We start from the raw sequence: 17,631 nt of genomic DNA, 5'->3' as shown, positions 1-17,631 counted from the left end.
CCGAAGGGCCTGGTGTTCTCAGAATTTCATTCTGAGGTCATCTCGGCCACCGTTCGGCTTCGACAAAGATCTGCGCAAGCCATTTTCGACTACATGGTCTTGGCGGGTGCAGATCCGACTCTGCAAATTTGGGGTTTCGGCCTACGACTGCAAGTGCTGATTTGTGGCTATCTACACAACGAAGGACGGCTTACAATTCTTGGAGGCGTGTCACATACGACACGGGCGCATCTACACACAGATTGTAGGCAACATCCACTAGTTCATCAGGTAGCTTGTGTTTGCTGCTTGATATTCCAGATTTCATCCTGACATTGTAGGTACTTCCACATGGGATGTATTGTCAGAGATGATGTATGTCTGTTGAGGGTTTGCTGGCTGTGAGTCACGCAGCAAACAACCGCCGCAGCGGTTACAACATATAGTGGGAAATTTGTGGATGTATGACTTTGTGGGAAGTCTATGTACTGTCAGATTTACTGCAGCCTTTGTTGAGGTTCGAGTGAGGTTTTATTGAGCTGGTGGATTCTCGAATGTTGAGATCCTTTCTGTGATACAGGTCTTGGAGCGATCCATTGAGCACCCTTAGATAGGCAGCTAGGATGTATTAACTGTGAGTTAGACAGTTGGGATTGCATCTTTGCTTTACTGCCGTTGAGGCATTGTCGCAGTCTATGCTTACAGGACACTGACAGGACAGTGAGAGACAGTACAGGTGCAGGACAGGTTTACCCACAGCTTACAGTGTTAGAGAGACAATGGTTTTTTGAGCTGTTTTTGGTCTGTTTTTTAGTACACCAGAGCCATTTTACAAAGGAGACTCTGCCGAAATTTTTGCAGAATCTGAAGCTTTCTTGGTTCATTTGATAGGTTGATATTGGTTCAGAGGACAGTTTACAGGGGAAACTCTGCCGAATTTTTCCCAGGAAAGTAAACTACTGTGAAGCGTAGTTATGGCTGGATCACAGGACACTGCTCTTTACAATATCAAGAAGCTGGATGGAACCAATTTCCCATTGTGGAAGAAGCAGATTTGGCACGTGTTGATACAAAAGAAGCAGATAAAACCTATAAAGCTGAAGGGGATAAAACCAGAAGATATGGACGAAGATGAATGGAGCGAAATGGATGAATTGGCACTTTCTACCATTATGCTGACTTTGGCAGAAAGCGTTTACTTCAATGTAGCAGACGAGATGTCGGCTTATCAAGCATGGACAAAGCTGAGTGATCTTTATGAGAAGCAGAGTGCAGCTTCACAGGTATACTGGCTTAAGAAGCTTGTTGACTTGAAGATGAAAGAAGGGACCCCTATGTCCAATCATCTGAATGAATTGAACACCATCTACAGTCAGTTGTCAGCTCAAGGTGTCAAGTTTGATGAACCTGTTAGAGCTATGTTCCTGTTGATCACATTGCCGGAAAGTTGGGACACTTTTCGCACAGCTTTGAGTAATTATGCACCTCCAGATGGTTTGACCATGGCAGGTGTAGAAGGCAGTATGCTTACTGAAGAAACCAACAGAAAGACAATGGACAAAGGCAAAGGAACAGCCTTAGTTGTGAGGGGAAGGACCAAAGAAAAGTACAAAGGTGGAAAGAGGGATCAGTCTCGTAGCAAGTCCCGCAGTGCTAAAGGCAAGAGTGACATAGAATGCTACCATTGTGGCAAGAAGGGTCACATGAAAAGAGACTACAGAGAATGGAAAGCAGAAAAAGGCAAAGAGAAAGCAGAAGACCATGGTGAGAAGAACAAGTCCTCAGTGAAGATTCAAGAAATAAATGTGACAAACACTGTTGTTGCAGAGGATGACAGTCTAGTGTCAGGAGATATCTACTTCTTGAAAAATACAATGGACTCAGCTCTTCTTACAGCATCTGATGGAAATGCACTGAGTGATTGGATTATAGACTCAGGGGCATCACTTCATGTGTCTCCAAACAAGGAGTGGTTTACCTCTTATGTGACCACTAAAGATCATGTTCGGCTAGGCAATGGGCACACATGTGAGATCTTAGGTGTTGGAGATGTTCAATTGAAGTTTCAGAATGGCTCTTCTTTCACGCTGAAGAATGTGAGACATGTTCCCGCAATTACAAAGAGCTTGATCAGCACAGGTTTACTTGATGATGCTGGCACGTACACCACTTTTGGACAGAACATGTGGAAGATATCCAAGGGTTCTATGACAGTAGCACATGGAGTAAAGTCTGGAGGACTTTACATGATTTATGTATCAGATGTCTCTAAAAATGTAATCAATGTAACCGAGCAGCCGAACGTTTCTTTGTGGCATAGCCGGTTAGGACATATGTCCAAGAAGGGAATGGAAATCTTGTCTCGTTCTGGTTATTTGCCTTGCTTGTCATTTAATGATTTTGAATTCTGTGAACATTGTCTGTATGGTAAGCAAACACAGCAGCCACATAAGCATAGAAGCAGTAGAAGAGATACACAGTTGGCACTTGTTCATAGTGATTTGTGTGGACCTATGCCTAACCTATCTCTAGGGGGAGCCTCTTACTTTATGACATTTATAGATGATTACTCGAGGAAAGTATGGGTTTACTTTCTCAAGCACAAGGATGAAGCGTTTAGTGTTTTCAAAACGTTTGTGACACTTGTGGAGAATCAGAGTGGCAAGAAGCTTAAATGCTTACGCACTAACAATGGTGGAGAGTATGTTTCAAAGGCCTTTCAGGGCTTTTGTGAGTCAAAAGGTATAAAACGTGAACTTACTGCTCCTTACAATCCTCCTCAAAATGGTGTTGCTGAGAGGATGAATAGGACCATACAAGAGAAGGTCAGAAGTATGTTGTCTAATGCACAACTGCCAAATGGGTTTTGGGCTGAAGCTGTATCAACAAGTGTTCATCTTATAAATAGATCTCCTATCAAGGTTTTGCAGAAGGATTCAATGGCAGAGAGGGTATGGTCAGGCAAAATGCCCTCATACAAGCATCTCAGAGTCTTTGGCTGTGAGGCATATACTCATGTTCCAAAGGAATTTAGGAACAAACTTGAGCCAAAGAGTAGAAAGTGCATCTTTCTAGGCTATGGTAATTCTCGTGAGATGGGGTACAGACTTTGGGATCCTGAATCCATAAAGGTTATCCATAGCAATGATGTTCACTTTAATGAAGCCAAATATCATTCTAAACCAGAGAGGGTTGAGAAGATTAGAAGAGTTGTCTTCCAAGAAGATGGGCCTGCACGTGCAAGACAAAATGTCAGGGCTCAAGAGGAGAAAGGACAAGATAGAGTGGAACCACAGGTTGTGGCTGAGCCCGAGCCACCTATTGTGCGTAGATCTGGACGTATCACGCGACCTCCTGATAGGTTTGTTCCATCTATGAACTATGTCATGTTGACTGATTGCAATGAGCCTTCATGTTACAAGGAAGCAGTGCAAATGAAGGACTCCGGGAATTGGCAATTGGCCATGCAGTCAGAGATGATAGCTCTGCATAAAAACCAGACATGGAAGCTAGTTAAATTACCACAGGGCAAAAAGGCTCTACCTTGTAAATGGGTTTACAGGTATAAGATCACCGCTCATGATAGTCAGCCAAAGTACAAAGCAAGGCTTGTTGCCAAGGGCTTTAAGCAAGAACAGGGAATTGACTTTGATGAAGTCTTCTCTCCGGTGGTTAAGATGACTACATTGAGATGCTTTCTTGCATAGGTTGCCATATTAGATTTGGTGTTGCACCAAATGGATGTCAAGACAGCGTTCTTGCATGGTGATTTAGATGTGGAAATTTACATGCACCAGCCAGAAGGGTTTGTTGAGAAAGGCAAGGAAGATTTGGTATGCCAGTTGTTAAAGAGTCTTTATGTCTTAAAACAATCACCAAGGGCATGGTACCATAAGTTCCACAAGTTTATGCTTTCTCAAGGCTACAAACGTAGTGAGTTCGATCACTGTCTATATACAAAGAAGGCTAAGGATGGCAATTGGATGATCCTTCAGCATGTGGATGACATGTTGATTGTTGGCAAGCACTTGGAAGAAATTTCAGCTTTGAAATGAATGTTTCACAGTAAATCACGCGAGGATGTTCTCAGTTTTCAGCAAAGCAATTCACCTCACATCAAGCTTACATTTCCCCCAAGCATCCCTTTACCGCAACCCACCTGCGTTTGTTGATGCAGTTGTGATGGAGGAACGGGGGGTGTGGTTGGATGAGGAAGGAGGGGTTTGGCTTGATGCAGAGCAGTCATGTGACGTGAAAGAATGCAGTCATTCCACCCACGAGCAAGCAAAGGACCACCCTACGCAGATCCTAGCTGACCCTCGGTTTACTACAATTGTCTGCTCTTCATTGCCGCTCAGGGCCCGTGGATGTTGCCATTTACTTGCTCCATGCTGTCAATCATCTTCTTTATAATCCTTGCATGGGTAAGTATGCCGTGTTGTGGTGTGGGCATGATCAGGCTGTCTCTTGCATGGGCGTTGAGTGCAAAAAGCAGAGGGCGAGAGTGTATGCACAGTGCGCAACCGGGTTACATGCTCGCATAAGTAACCATTGGGCGTGCTTGAGAAGAGAAAGGGCGAGAGATGTATGGGAAGAGATCTAGCCCTCGTCCTAGCGGGCATGCCTGAGAAGAGAAAGGGCACACAACACCTTGAGACTGAGTGCATTGGAGCAAGGTGATTACTGACATAGGTGCAACTGTTGAAGCATAGTTTTAATACAACGTGAGAGGTCCTCAAGTAGATAGGGCTATACACGTGTTGGCTGGAGAGTGGCTCTTTGCACAATCATGAAAGGGTCACGAGTGATCAATTCTCTATCCCTCATAGGATACCTACCACACCTAAACTCCAACACCTCGGTCAAGTGGCAGGGGTATCATAGTCCTCTTTTTCACTCCCATTTTTGATACACAGGAATCTTCATTTTGCACAATTACCTTAGCTCCTCCAACTGCAAAAGGGAAGGAGAGAGGTAGATAAGAATGTGAAGGGTGAGGGAGGGAAGAGGGGCCACGTGCAGGGCATGCCCCTCTCTTGCCCTTTTCATCGATCTCCCCTTCGTCTGTGTCGTCCACGACTGCAGCCTAGACGTGCTGCTCTCTCGCTCTCTCGCCTTGCGAGGTAGCTCGACAGAGCCCTCTCTCTCTCTCCCTAGTGCTGTGCTACAGGCCAGCCGCCTGTCACTCAAGAGATTCTCTCTCTCTCTCTCTCTCTCTCTCTCTCTCTCTCTCTCTCTCTCTCTCTCTCTCGGTAGCGCCTCTGGAAGCCCTGGAAGCCACTGCAGCCCTCTCTCTCACGCAGGCAGAGAGGGTCTCTCTCTCTCTCTCTCTCTCGCTCTCGCGCTGTGACTTTGCACGCAGGTGGGGCTGAGGGGAGGGTGCACGAGGTGGGGCTGAGGGGCTCCTTTTGTGAGGATCAGTACGAGGAGGGGAGGAAAGATGAGCTGCAGGCGTATGGCCACGAGGAGGGCCGGGCGGGGGGGGGGGGGGGGGGGGGGGGGCTCTCTATCTATCTTTGTCACGAAGCAGGCCTGTCTGCACTCGCACCATTCAATGTGCCTCCGCCTTGGAGATTCGAAGCATCTTTTGATTATTGGATTTTATTTCATGTCTCCCAATATGTCCTAACGATTTCAAAAAAAGAGAAAAACAGACGAAACTTTTCAGATGCAGCGTCGCACGAAGCAGGAAGGGAGGGACAAAGCACAAGGTGGAGGCAGGGACGAGGACAGGGATGAAGCAGTAGGCCGTGTACGAGGCGGCAGATCAGGGTGTGGAGAGGTGGACGAGGAGAAGCAAACAACAATTTTTTTTTAATGAAACCTGAACGCTCTCCATTAACAATCAAGTGGTGAAGCTTAGTTGGTGTAGATTGAAGGTTGCATAGATCGAAGGTTGCAGGAGTGAACCTTTGAATGGTGGGTGTTCGAATCTGATGCATGGCCTTTTGTTTGCCGCAGTGAATGACAAACTGAAGTACTGAGGGTTCATTTGGGAGGAATCTAGCCACTAAATGAATATAATAAAGAACCTACGAGTATGTCCAATATGTACCACAAATACATGCTTATCAGTAGGAGCCTATCAGTAAAAAGATTAAAGCCTTCTCATCTTCATTGAAGAATGACACGTGGATACGTTGAGACGGGAAGATAAGGGAAAACGGCCCTTCACTTCCCGTAAAAAAATCGTAGGGAGCTGTGGATTGTGGCTATGGAGGCATTGCCTGCTGTTCACGCGGGGGCAGTGTCACGGGTCTCTGCAGCAGCTCGTTTGCACCCGCTTCCTAGCAGGCTCCGCTTGAGCTTCGCTGAGAGCTTTGCATGCCCTTCCCGGCTCCTTCTAACCAACAGCTACTGCGGGAAAAGCATTGGCATTTATAGTGTTTGTGCGCCTCCGCATGCCGTCCAGCTCTTGCTTCCCAGTGCTTCCACTGTCGCAGATGCAGTTGAAGTTTCTGAATCCTTTGAGCCCAACTCTAGAGTAAGCATTTTTCTGTTTCTGAGTTTCAAATTTTAATATCAGTTCATCAATACGATATATTAGAAGAAAACCCTTCTGTGAAAGCAAGTCTAGGGCTACAGGTTAGCACGAGGTATTGCAGCACTTATGAATTGGAGCTGAAAGGAGGGATCATGGTCTATTGAAATTATCCTTATGGTGACGTAGGGAAGTCTTAGGGGTTTTTCATGTCAAGCATTTGGAGTAGAGGCTACGGCATTGAGGTTGACTCCTTGGGGAGATTCATTCAGTGAACTCAATCTTTGCCTAAATTGCTGTAAGATGCGAATATCCCTTAAAAGTACATTTTCAAGACTTATCAATGCTTAAACAAAGTTTGCGAAGCTCATGTATATATTTTTCAATCTGCGTCGCTAAGTTAGTGGTAAACGAATGCACGAGTCTCTGATCAGGCAAGGCTATCCATTGAGTTTAGGCAAATCAATAAGCGGAGCAAAAGAAACTAACCAGGGTTTTCCTAGTAGTGGCCAGCGAACCGGAAAGAGCCCAGCTTGAGAATCGCGGGGCCTTGTCATGCGAATTGTAATCTGGAGAGGCATCCTCTGTGACGGATTGGGCGCAAGTCCTCTGGAAGGAGCGTTGGAGAGGGTGAGAGCCCCCTCGAGCTCAAACCATGTCGCTCCACGAGGCGCCGTCGACGAGTCGGGCAGTATGCGGCCCTAAGTGGGTGGTAGTATTCATTCAAGGCTAAATACAAGCAAGAGACCAATGGCGAACAAGTATTGTGAGGGATAGATGAAAAGGACTCTAAAAAGAGAGTTAAAAAGTGCTTATTACTAAAAGAGAATAATGGAGATATGAGAGCTCAAGCTTCCAAGGGAAGCTACAAAAAATGTGTCACAACACAGACATGTAGGAATTTAGGAAAGGTCATAACTCATGAAGGATTAAAGTAATCGCATTCACACCATCCACTGGTTATAGAAATTGGTATACAGGGATGAATGACCATGCCCTCCAAAGAAAGCTTGCCTTCTCCCTTATCTCATGAAGCGTGACGATTTGCTTACACATCTCCCTCTTCTCTTTGCACATATGGTAATGCCCCACTAGTTGGGCTTCTCAGATGACCGTGTACAGTTCTAGGGGTTTTATGTGTGTTTGCCAAGGCAAGTGCCTTCTGAACACGTACCGGATTAGCTAATTGCTAATCCCCCACATGTACGCAGAAGTCCATCGCGAAGGATTGCAAAAACAAAGAGTTTTCTCGCGTGAAAACTCGTCCGACTCAAAGGGGACGTAGACACACGTAGACGTGTTCGCTCCACTCAAAACGAACTAAAACAGAAAATTACAGCCTACTTTGTTTTTCTGCAGGTTTAGGATTTTGCACCTAAACTGCAAGAGATCACCAAGGGAACCTTGAGACAACCTTGGGATGCGTGTACAAGGTTTTGGGCACCCAACAGTGACAAAACAGAGAATTACAACACGCTTAAATTGACCTGCAACTCACTGGAAAGCTTTCAAATTGCAAGGGAAAGTGTCCTTGATGTAAACTGTTGACCTAAGGGGGTTTTGTGCCGTTATGCTGGCAAAATTTCTAGTCTATTGCATATCTCTCACATGAAGTAAAAGGAACCCTTTCATACACTAAAAGGAACCTTACGTACACACTAAGCACTCATCCTCAGCATTCACCATCAATCACTTACGCTGCACATTACATTGCTTCCCTATATGATTGAGAGTCTCCGATGAAGTAGGTCGTTGGATGCAATCGAGGACCCTTGATGCCAAGCAAACATCCATGAGGGAACATATCGACAAGATGCAAGAGCTCTACTAAGAGATAATTCACATGGGGAAGCATTAAAGCTATGATCACCTGCACCCACTACTCACACACAGAATATAGTCACTTATGAACAAAAATCAGTCTCCACTCTCAAATTGGGTGCGAGTCTGGCAATTTCACTTGGAGTCGCCATGTGTCCCTTATGCCTCTTTTGAGTTAATTTCCTAGTACCCACCAATTATAAGTGTCGCGAGGGGCCTAAACAACTTTGAACTGAGCCTAGACATACTTTTATTGCTCCGATTTCAATGCCAACTTGCCCGACCATCTTGTGGCGACCTACCCTTCACTCCTGCAAGTGAAACTTGTCGGCCGTTTCACACAAGCCATACAATGTCCGGCCATTTGTGACTTCAAAAAGCCATTGTCTATTCCAGATAAGCCATATGAAAGTATTGCTACGGATTTTATCTTTGTTTTTGTAAGAACACCAATAGGGAATGATGGTATATGCGTTAGAGTTTTGGCATCTCAAGTGAACTGCCCAATGTGATTCCATTATTTAGTTTGGCTTTTAGGTATTTATTTTAATTATTTGTCAAAGTCTTGGGTAGGGCAATTTACTGAGGTTGCTATATAAGCAACCCCTTGCCTCCACTGTATACACATTCAATTATTCATTGCCAAGGTTGGTTAGTCTAGGAGACTCTCTCTCTCTCTCTCTCTCTCTCCCCCCCCCCCCCCTCTTGGTCTCCACGCCTCCACATCATTGACTTTGGCATGGTATCAGAGCTCTTGGTGAAGCTCTATGCTTGAAACCCTTGGTGGAGGAACGGTTGCCGTGAAGATAGGAAAAGACCCACTGTCGTCGGCATCTCTGCACCTCACACTCTGCAGCAGCGTTCTAAAACGCAGCACTACAATGTCGTTGAAATCCACCCCAATCGGCATCTCAAAATGCAGGGTTTTGCTTGCCGTCATTGGATTCCCTCCCAAACATTTCCCGACCGGCGGCCAAGAGAGTCGTGGTTCTTGTGAGCATTTTAAAATGCCGCAAGGAGGAGGTGCTCTCCCTCGGCGACGGCGCCAACCCATCCTCCTGCCGCTAGCATTTTCAAAATGTTGCTCGCAGCGTTTGTTCCCCCTTCTCGCCAACGAGCGTTTTGAAACGCTCCCTCTAGCGCTGTCCCACCGCTCTGTCCTTCTGCATTTTGAGACGCCCATTCGGGCAGGCCCCTTGATAGTCAATGGTGCTCCTTCCCCCTTTGGTTCGCGTGCACCTCTTGCATTAAGCCCAGCGTTTTGAAACACTAAGGGCTGAGTAGTGGAGGACAGCTCTTAAGGTGAAGAGAGGGAGAGGTTACGCGGCTTGAATGAGGGAGTATTGGAGCACCTTGGGAGCAAAGCCTTGTGGAGCGGTTTGGAGATTTCTGAGGCTTGGTTCATGCGGCCACTTTGGAGTGCGAGAAGGTACCAGAGTACCCAATTTTGCAACTTTAACTTGGCCCCCCCTTGCTCGAGCGCCGGCAACGACATCGACCAAAACCAACAAATGGCTATGGAGAGCAGATCGTCAACCATCCAGTTAGCGGCCAATGCACTGACACATTTCTCAAGGAAATTGGCAAATTGTTTGGCTTGAGATTGTGAAGTCAAAAGCAAATGGACGAGGACAACAGCAAAGGCAAGTTGGACAAGGATGACAGTACTCAGTTAGCTGCCTCGGTACCCACGAGGTACGACCACAATTGTTATGAATGTGACTCGACGCTTTGTTTGGCTTGGGAGTTTGAAACCAAAGGTAAAAGATGGAACTCATAGATAGACAAGGATAAAGGCAAGCTGGTCAGAAATAAAGATTTGACAGAGGAGATTGGCATGGCACACGCGGTGGCGGCGGCCACAGTGGCCTCGACGTCAGATTTCTAGTCAAATGAAAGGTGTCACCACTAGCTTCAGCCACAGAGAGGCTTGTGAGTGGCAGAGGGGCAATGAATGCTCCCTATAATTAATTTGGACCCTTGTGTTGGAGTTCAAGTTATTGGTGTTTGGACCCGTAGGTCGGAGTTCAATGCACATGCATCTGGCATGGAATCAATCAGACACTGTTGTTGGTTAGATTATGGATAGGATGGTTCCAACAATTCATTATTTTGGAGTTTTATATTTTGGACGTGATGTGTTCATAGTTCACGAATGGGGATTATTGGACGTAGTGTGGTCTACAGTTCAAAGTTTCTACAAAGGCAACGGATGCTCAAGATGGCATTACTTTCAGGTACAAGGTTGAGGAGAGCAACACCGAGGTGTATCCAGTTGGTGGCCACTTCTAGGGTGTCCATGGTAGCTTCTACATCGACTTGGTCTCACTATTGATGTCCTTTATGAGCTGCAAAGAGGGTGTTAGAGTTTTGGCATCTCAAGTGAACTGCCGAATGTGATCCCATTATTTAGTTTGGCTTTTAGGTATTTATTTTACTTATTTGTCAAAGTCTTGGGTAGGGCAATTTATTGAGGTTGCTACATAAGCAACCCCTTGCCTTCATTGTATACACATTCAGTTATTCATTGCCAAGGTTGATTGCTTCAGGAGACTCTCTCTCTCTCTCTCTCTCTCTCTCTCTCTCTCTCGTGCTCACTCTCCTTGGTCTCTACGCTTCCGCATCGTCGACTTTGACAATATAGACCATTATTGCTATGGATTTTATCTTTGATCTTGCAAGAACACCGACAGGGAATGATGGTATATGGACCATTATTTGCAGGTTCAGCAAGCATGCCCATTTTATTCCTGTCAGGAAGAAGATAAAATCTGATTAGATGGCACGATTGTTTATGTAAAATGCGTTTAAGTACCATGGTATGCCATAGTCTATTGTCAGTGATCGTAAATCTCGTATGATGAGCGTGTTTTGGAGAGGCTTGTTTGAAAACATGGGCACTACGCTCAAGTTTCATTTCATCCACAAACTGATGGACAATTAGAAGAGGCTAATTCTACTGTCTTAGATCTGTTGAAATGCTATGTGTCGGATAACAAGGGCAAGTGGGAACAATATTTACCCATGCTTGAGTATGCATACAACAAAACGGTGCACTCGTCAACAGGCAAGGTACCTTTTGAAATTGTTGAGGGTGGTAAAAAGGTTTCTCCCATTTTGTACACAAAGGACAAGACTTTTGAAGCTGATCGATATATAGAGAACATGGATGAAATGTATAAGAAAATCAAACTTGCCTTGGAGAAGATAGGCAAAGCAGAAAAGGGTTGTTGATCGCACCGATGTGAACTTTTGTTTTCACTTGGTGATTGGGTTCTTTTGCGGTTTGAAAAGGTCATATTAAAGAAGATGAAGGGCAAGGGAAAGGTTGTTTCCTAAGCTCAGCATGCGTTACTATGGGCCTTTTCAAGTACTTGATAAGATCAACGATGTTGTTTATAGGTTGAAATTAACTGACACTTGGAAGCTTCACAATGCGTTTCATGTGAGTCTTCTAAGACCCTTTGTGGGTGATGTGCTAGAAGATATGCCAGATGAAGATCAGCCAGAATTTGAGGAACTTGATGAGATCTTGGTACCTGAGCAGATTTTGGCAAATAAGGAAAGAAAAGTTAAGGGAAAAGGTGCACGACGTTATTTGGTGAAGTTCAAGAACTATCCACCTATGAATGCAAAGTGGATGGAAGAGAATGAACTTTTGAAATCACTAAATGTATTGCAGCTTTACCTTGGGGCCTTTGGGTTACAACCTACGTATGCCCCAACTCAACGTGTTCAAAAGAGGGGTGATGATGGAGCTAGCACATCATATGTACATACAGATTCAATGCAATAGCAGTGTACATTGCTCAACAAGTGTTAAAGGTATAGTGCTCACTTCTATCGTAGATAGAAATGACAAAAGTATGAGGTTTCATTAAGTCATTTGTATCTATGTTTCATGACCTTTCTTGCGGATATATGTGACGATAAAAGGGTGCTAATCACACTAAATCTGTCATGTATACTAGGCATTGAATCGAGGACGTTTGCAATTTGAAGAGGGGGTTGTGTCACGAGGCTGTGACAACCACTAACTTTAGTTGTTGGTTTCTTTCTCTTGATTTTTATTTGATATTTGGGACCCTCATTTTTGAAGTCACAATCAGTCGGGCATTGTATGGCCAGTGAGAAACCGTCGACGGCCAAGAGTTTCACCCGCAGCAGTGAAGGTTATGTTGCCATGGGTAGGTACTAGGAAATGAAACCAAAAAGGGGAAGTTGGACAGATGGCAATAGGAGAGCAACCTGCAGGCCAATACGCATACTCAATAAGTCTCATTCAAGTAGTGCGCCCAATTTTGGAGAGGAGGTTGATTTTTGACTTCATTGTGAACTACATTGTGCGTGTGAGTAGTGGGTGCAGGTGATCGCAACTTCAATGGAAAGCTTGCCTTCTCCCTTGTCTCATGTAGCGCGAAGATTTACTCTCGTGCATCTCTCTCTTCCCTTTGCACATATGGTAATGCCCCACTAGTTGGGCTTCTCAGAAGACCATGTATAGTTCTGGGTGTTTTATGTGCGTTTGCCAAGGCAAGAGCCTTCTATATAGGAACCGGATTAGCTAATTGCTAATCCCCCACTGGTACGCACGGTTCCATCTCGAAGGATTGGAAAAACGGAGACTTTTCTTGTGTGAAACTCGTCCAATTCAAAGGGGAACTGTCCCATTGCGTGCGGGAGCACCTGAGACACACGTAGACGTGTTCACTCTGCTCAAAACGATCCAAAACAAAAAATTACAGCCTGCTGTGTTTTTCTGCAAGTTTAGGGTTCGCACCTAAACTGCAAGAAATCACTAGGGGAGCCTCAGGAAAGCCTTGGGATGCTTAAACAGGGCTTTTGGCACCTAACAGTGACAAAACAGGGAATTACGGCATGCTGAAATTGACCCGCAGCTCACCGGAAAGCTTCCAGAATGCGAGGGAAAGTGTCTTAGACGTGTACTTTTGATCTACAAGGGTGTTCACTGTTCGCGTCGTTATGTTGCTGAAATTGGGACAAAATCCTGTAATTACAGCCATGGACAGCTTGGTGAGAGTTAGATGAAAGTGTACAGATCGTTTATTTGCAATAAGAATAAAGAAATACCGAAAGGGACGCCAGTCTTTGGGGCTCATTGGGTGTCGTTGTCTACTTGGGAGCTCTCTAGCTACCAAGTCGTGAAGTGCTGAATTCCAGTTGCAGGTTGATTCGTGAAGTTGCTTTGTGCAATAAAGTTCAAGTAAAGGTAAACAGTGAAAGCTAAAGTCTACTGCCCTTTAGCGAGTCTACGGGGCGGTTTTGGTTGTGTCTTGAATGTTTGATCACTTGTAAATTTTCATTCTCAGAGGCTTTGAGCCTTGTGGGGTGTACCCTCAATTGTTCTTTCAATGATGCTTTGGACTCATTGTTTTCTTTCTTATGGCCAGGTCAAGTTGAGTGTCAAGGTAGCCCCCAAAATTTGCAAAGAAAGCTACGAGTTGGTTCTGAAGGAACTTAGTAAAAGGACAAAGGTTTGTGTTTTTTGATCAAAATTGTTTAGCTTTGAAAGCTTCTTCTGAAATTCCCATGTGTTTACAACATTTCCTTTTTACTTTCAACTGTCCACAAGCTTTACATTTATCTGGATTTGTTTGCTGGCAATGGTGCAGATTCCGGGTTTTCAAGTAGGGAAAGCTGTACCAGAGCCCATCCTTGTGAACTTTGTTGGTAAGGATAGGGTTAAGACTGCAGCCATTGAAGCAGTATTGAGAAATACACTGCCACAAGCATTGTCCTCAGTGAGTAGACCATGCTGGCCAAGCTTAAGTGCATGCTGTCTACATTGTTTGGTATATAAATTCCATAGACCTCCACGCATGAGTCAAGGTTTTGCAATTATCTTTAAGACGTCAAATTCAAAGCAAGAACTTTAACTGAACGCATGACATCCGAGAATGTTCTTTGTTTCAGTAGTGACTGGCTACTTTTCTTCATGGTTATGTGATGCTTTTGTTCAGAGTATTTTGCGATGAAAAGTCTTATTGACCTCATTGTCACTGCATCTCTTTATTAGTCATGCATTACCCTTGGCCGTATGAGGTGTGCAGGATATTACGCGTGCAATCTATGCCCCTTTTTTGCTTGATTTCACAATATCCTGGGCGCAAATTTTGAGTCCCACAATGTAGGGGTCAAGTTCGGAAATTTGGTCTAATGAAGCTACTTTGCATCATATCTTGGCTGGTTATTGAATCAAAGGACCTTTTTCTTTCGATGTCACAATATCCTGCATCAAAGGACCTTTTGAAGTTTTGTGTAAAGTTATCCTTCTATCTTGCTCTTTACAAATGGATATAGTTTCTGCTGCGCACGAAGTCAGGATTAAGCATCGCAAGAAATGAACTACACTAGAATTTCACATTCTCAATAAATTTTAGTACATTTTTTTTTTTTTTCACAAAGCTCTCATTTTCTATGAGGTTTAGTAACAGCGTTCATGCTGTTACACTGAACGCTGTTAAACTAATCAGCGCAAATCATACAGGTTGCTGGAAGAGCTCTAAAAGATTCCGAGCATATTGTCACCAGTCTCGATGATCTCAAATCATCATTCTCACCGACATCTCTGTTAAGGTAGGCTGGACATTTGTTTAAATCTTCATTAAGGATGTCGTGACCGTCAGTATTGCTGCTTCTAAGTTGTAATGGCCATTCATGTTGCTTGCCCTTCCCCATTGTCAGCAGCTTGATGATCTCAAATCATCATTCCCACCAACATCTTTATCAATCAGGCTGGGCATATGCTAGAATCTTGGGGGTGGCATGACCGTAAATATTGATGTTTCTAAGTTCTAGTGGCCTCCCACATTTGTTGTCCCCCCCCCCCCCCCCCCCCCCCCTCCCCGGCGTAATACGTCTGAAATGCAACTTAAACAATTAAAGCTCTAATGTTGATAGAGATATCTTAGCAATGTGGAAGCCAAAATGCAGTGTCTGTTTGAGAGATGCTACAATGTAAAGATGCAGGGATCATTTAACGTTCAAATTGTCGTAAAGCAATGGGCTGCAAGCCCCCCCAATACTTAACTCATGTGAAGGAAATGAAGCCATCCTGTGAAGGACGTTCTCTCTTCGATTAAAGAACAAGTGCAGGCCATCAAAGAAGGGGAGGAGCAGCACATAGAAATGACGACTTCGTGGGTGGATGTTATTACAAAGACCCAGCAGAGAGGCACGAGGCCGAGAAATGGAGCGAGATCGCCAAGAAAGGAAAAGGCAAGGAAACAACCCCCACACCCACACCCACCATCATTAACTTGACACTAGAAGAGGAGGAAGGAGGCGTGTGCGTGCCTTACACGTGAGGATTTGTGGCCGCAAAGACTAAGATAATGTTGATGAAGAGGTAAAAGAACTCATGACTATGATGGGGGTTAATGAGTTGACGCATATGAGGGGTTGGAGATTGGGCAATAAGAAAAGTGGAAGCAATGGGGAAACCTCAAAGGAAAGGGCACGGAGATCTATGGTCGTCTATGTACAATAGCTAGGCCAGGACTCTCAGTGGAGGAGATCACCACGTTATTGACCGAGACATTGCATGATGTAGCAGCAGAGACATACCCACACACTCAGCCTGATCAGAGACATCATCTTGGGAGCATGTCTTAGAACAATTGGTATGATGAGGAGTGTAGAGAGACGAGAGCACAACTTTAGAGGGATCTTCTCCTAGGGGTCATCATTCACAGACAATCTCGGATAGCCTTCTGACGCCTTGTGCGACGGAAGAAGTGAGCATTCCTAGCTCAGATGGAGCAAGGCTTATACCAATTGTGCTTGAGTAGAGACTTAGGAGAGGCATAGCGTCTCTTTCATGAGCACTCCCCTCTCCTAGTGATTACTTCTCCTGATGTGTGGGGTTAGTATGCAACATCCTTATCTACTGTCCTTGGACAGACCCCCCTTTCCAGATCCTCTTGAGCCATGCCCATCTACGAGTACATAAACAAGGCTTTTGACAAGATGAGAACCAGGAGGGCATATGATCATGATGGTCTAGTAGCAGAACACTTTATACATGCTAGAGATATACCGACAGAGGTTCTTGCAGTTCCGTTCAATCATGCCATGTGTGAGGGTCAACTTGAGGCTTGGAGACTGTCTACCATTGTGCCTATCTTCAAGGCATGTGCATTGTGATCCTACGGAGCGTGGAAACTACCGTACTATTATGATTGGACACACATCGGCACAATTGTTTGCATCTATCCTTGAGCAGCAGTCCAACAGATGCGCAAAGAGTGAGGGCGTACAGGCAGCAAGACATGGTGGTTTCAGGAGAGGCTTCTCCTCTCTTGGCCATATTCCTACACTGAGAACCATCATTGAGGAGGGTAGGGCACATGGGAGACGGATTTATTACCGCTTTGTGGATTTCCGCAAAGCCTTTGACATTGTGCCTAGAGCCAGATTGATGCGCAGACTACAGGAGATGGGAGTGCCCAATGAGGTTGATTTGGGGGATCATGGCTCTATATAGATCAATGGTGGGATATGTACGCACTCTAAAGGGGATATTTGATTCAGTGCACTCCACTATTGGAGTGAGACAAGGTTGTCGATTGTCCCCCACTCTATTTGGCATGTATATAGATGAGGTTTCTGATTACATTGATAGAGAGGGTGACAGAGGTGCCAGCTGGTAGGGCCATGGATTCCATTGTTGTTATATGATAATGATATTGTGTTGATTTTTGACTCACTGCAGGGTATGCAACGACGTTTGGATGCATTACATAGCTTTGCAGAGGAGAGTGGATTGTCTGGAAACCTTGGTAAAACCAAGGTTATGGTGTTTAACACCACACCGTAGTGGATCAAGAGATTAACACCCACATTCACTTATGGTCAGGAGACTGTGGAGTACACAGATGCATACAATGTACACTTATCTTAGGGTGGTCTTCAATGGCCAAGGTTTTCATTGAAGAGAGCAGCATAGACAAGACTGACTGGGCCTTGGGAGGATTGGAGAGGATGTGTTCGCAGGATCAGTTCCAAGAACCCCGAACAAAGCTTTGGCTCTTTGATACCTTGGTAGCTTCAACTATGCTCTATGGGGTTCAGGTTTGGGGACCCTCTGTGGGTAAGGATGGATGGAGAGCTATGGAGAGGCCCTTGGTATGTACGATCTCTTGGCTGATTAGAGCCAAGGTCCCCGTGCCACATGAGATCGTTAGAGCGGAGTTAGCAGCCAGCCAGCCAGCCAACCACCCCCCCCCCCCCCCCCCCCCCCCCCCCCCACCCCCCCCAAATCATCCATGGAGATAGAGGCGCTTACTGATCAGTTTCCTTTATGCACAACTAATGGGATACTGTCACAA

General features: G+C 45.1%; 1 protein-coding gene across 1 annotated transcript in view; it reads left to right on the top strand.

The window, feature by feature from the left end:
• The first annotated feature begins 6,149 nt into the window (after positions 1-6,149).
• Positions 6,150-17,631, top strand: part of LOC147435652 (trigger factor type chaperone family protein) — a 36,115-nt gene continuing 24,633 nt past the window's right edge. The window contains exons 1-4 of the mRNA XM_086488648.1: positions 6,150-6,463; positions 13,693-13,776; positions 13,915-14,043; positions 14,790-14,878. Of these exons, the coding sequence (XP_086344774.1) occupies positions 6,194-6,463; positions 13,693-13,776; positions 13,915-14,043; positions 14,790-14,878 (572 nt within the window). The 5' untranslated portion in view covers positions 6,150-6,193. The remainder of the gene's footprint in view (positions 6,464-13,692; positions 13,777-13,914; positions 14,044-14,789; positions 14,879-17,631) is intronic.

The sequence above is a fragment of the Adiantum capillus-veneris genome, chromosome 18 (genome assembly GCF_014529385.1).
Source record: "Adiantum capillus-veneris isolate H3 chromosome 18, ASM1452938v2, whole genome shotgun sequence".
Taxonomy (NCBI): domain Eukaryota; kingdom Viridiplantae; phylum Streptophyta; class Polypodiopsida; order Polypodiales; family Pteridaceae; genus Adiantum; species Adiantum capillus-veneris.
The sequence above is the reverse complement of the archived record's forward strand: the minus strand, read 5'-3'. Positions and strand labels throughout refer to the sequence as shown.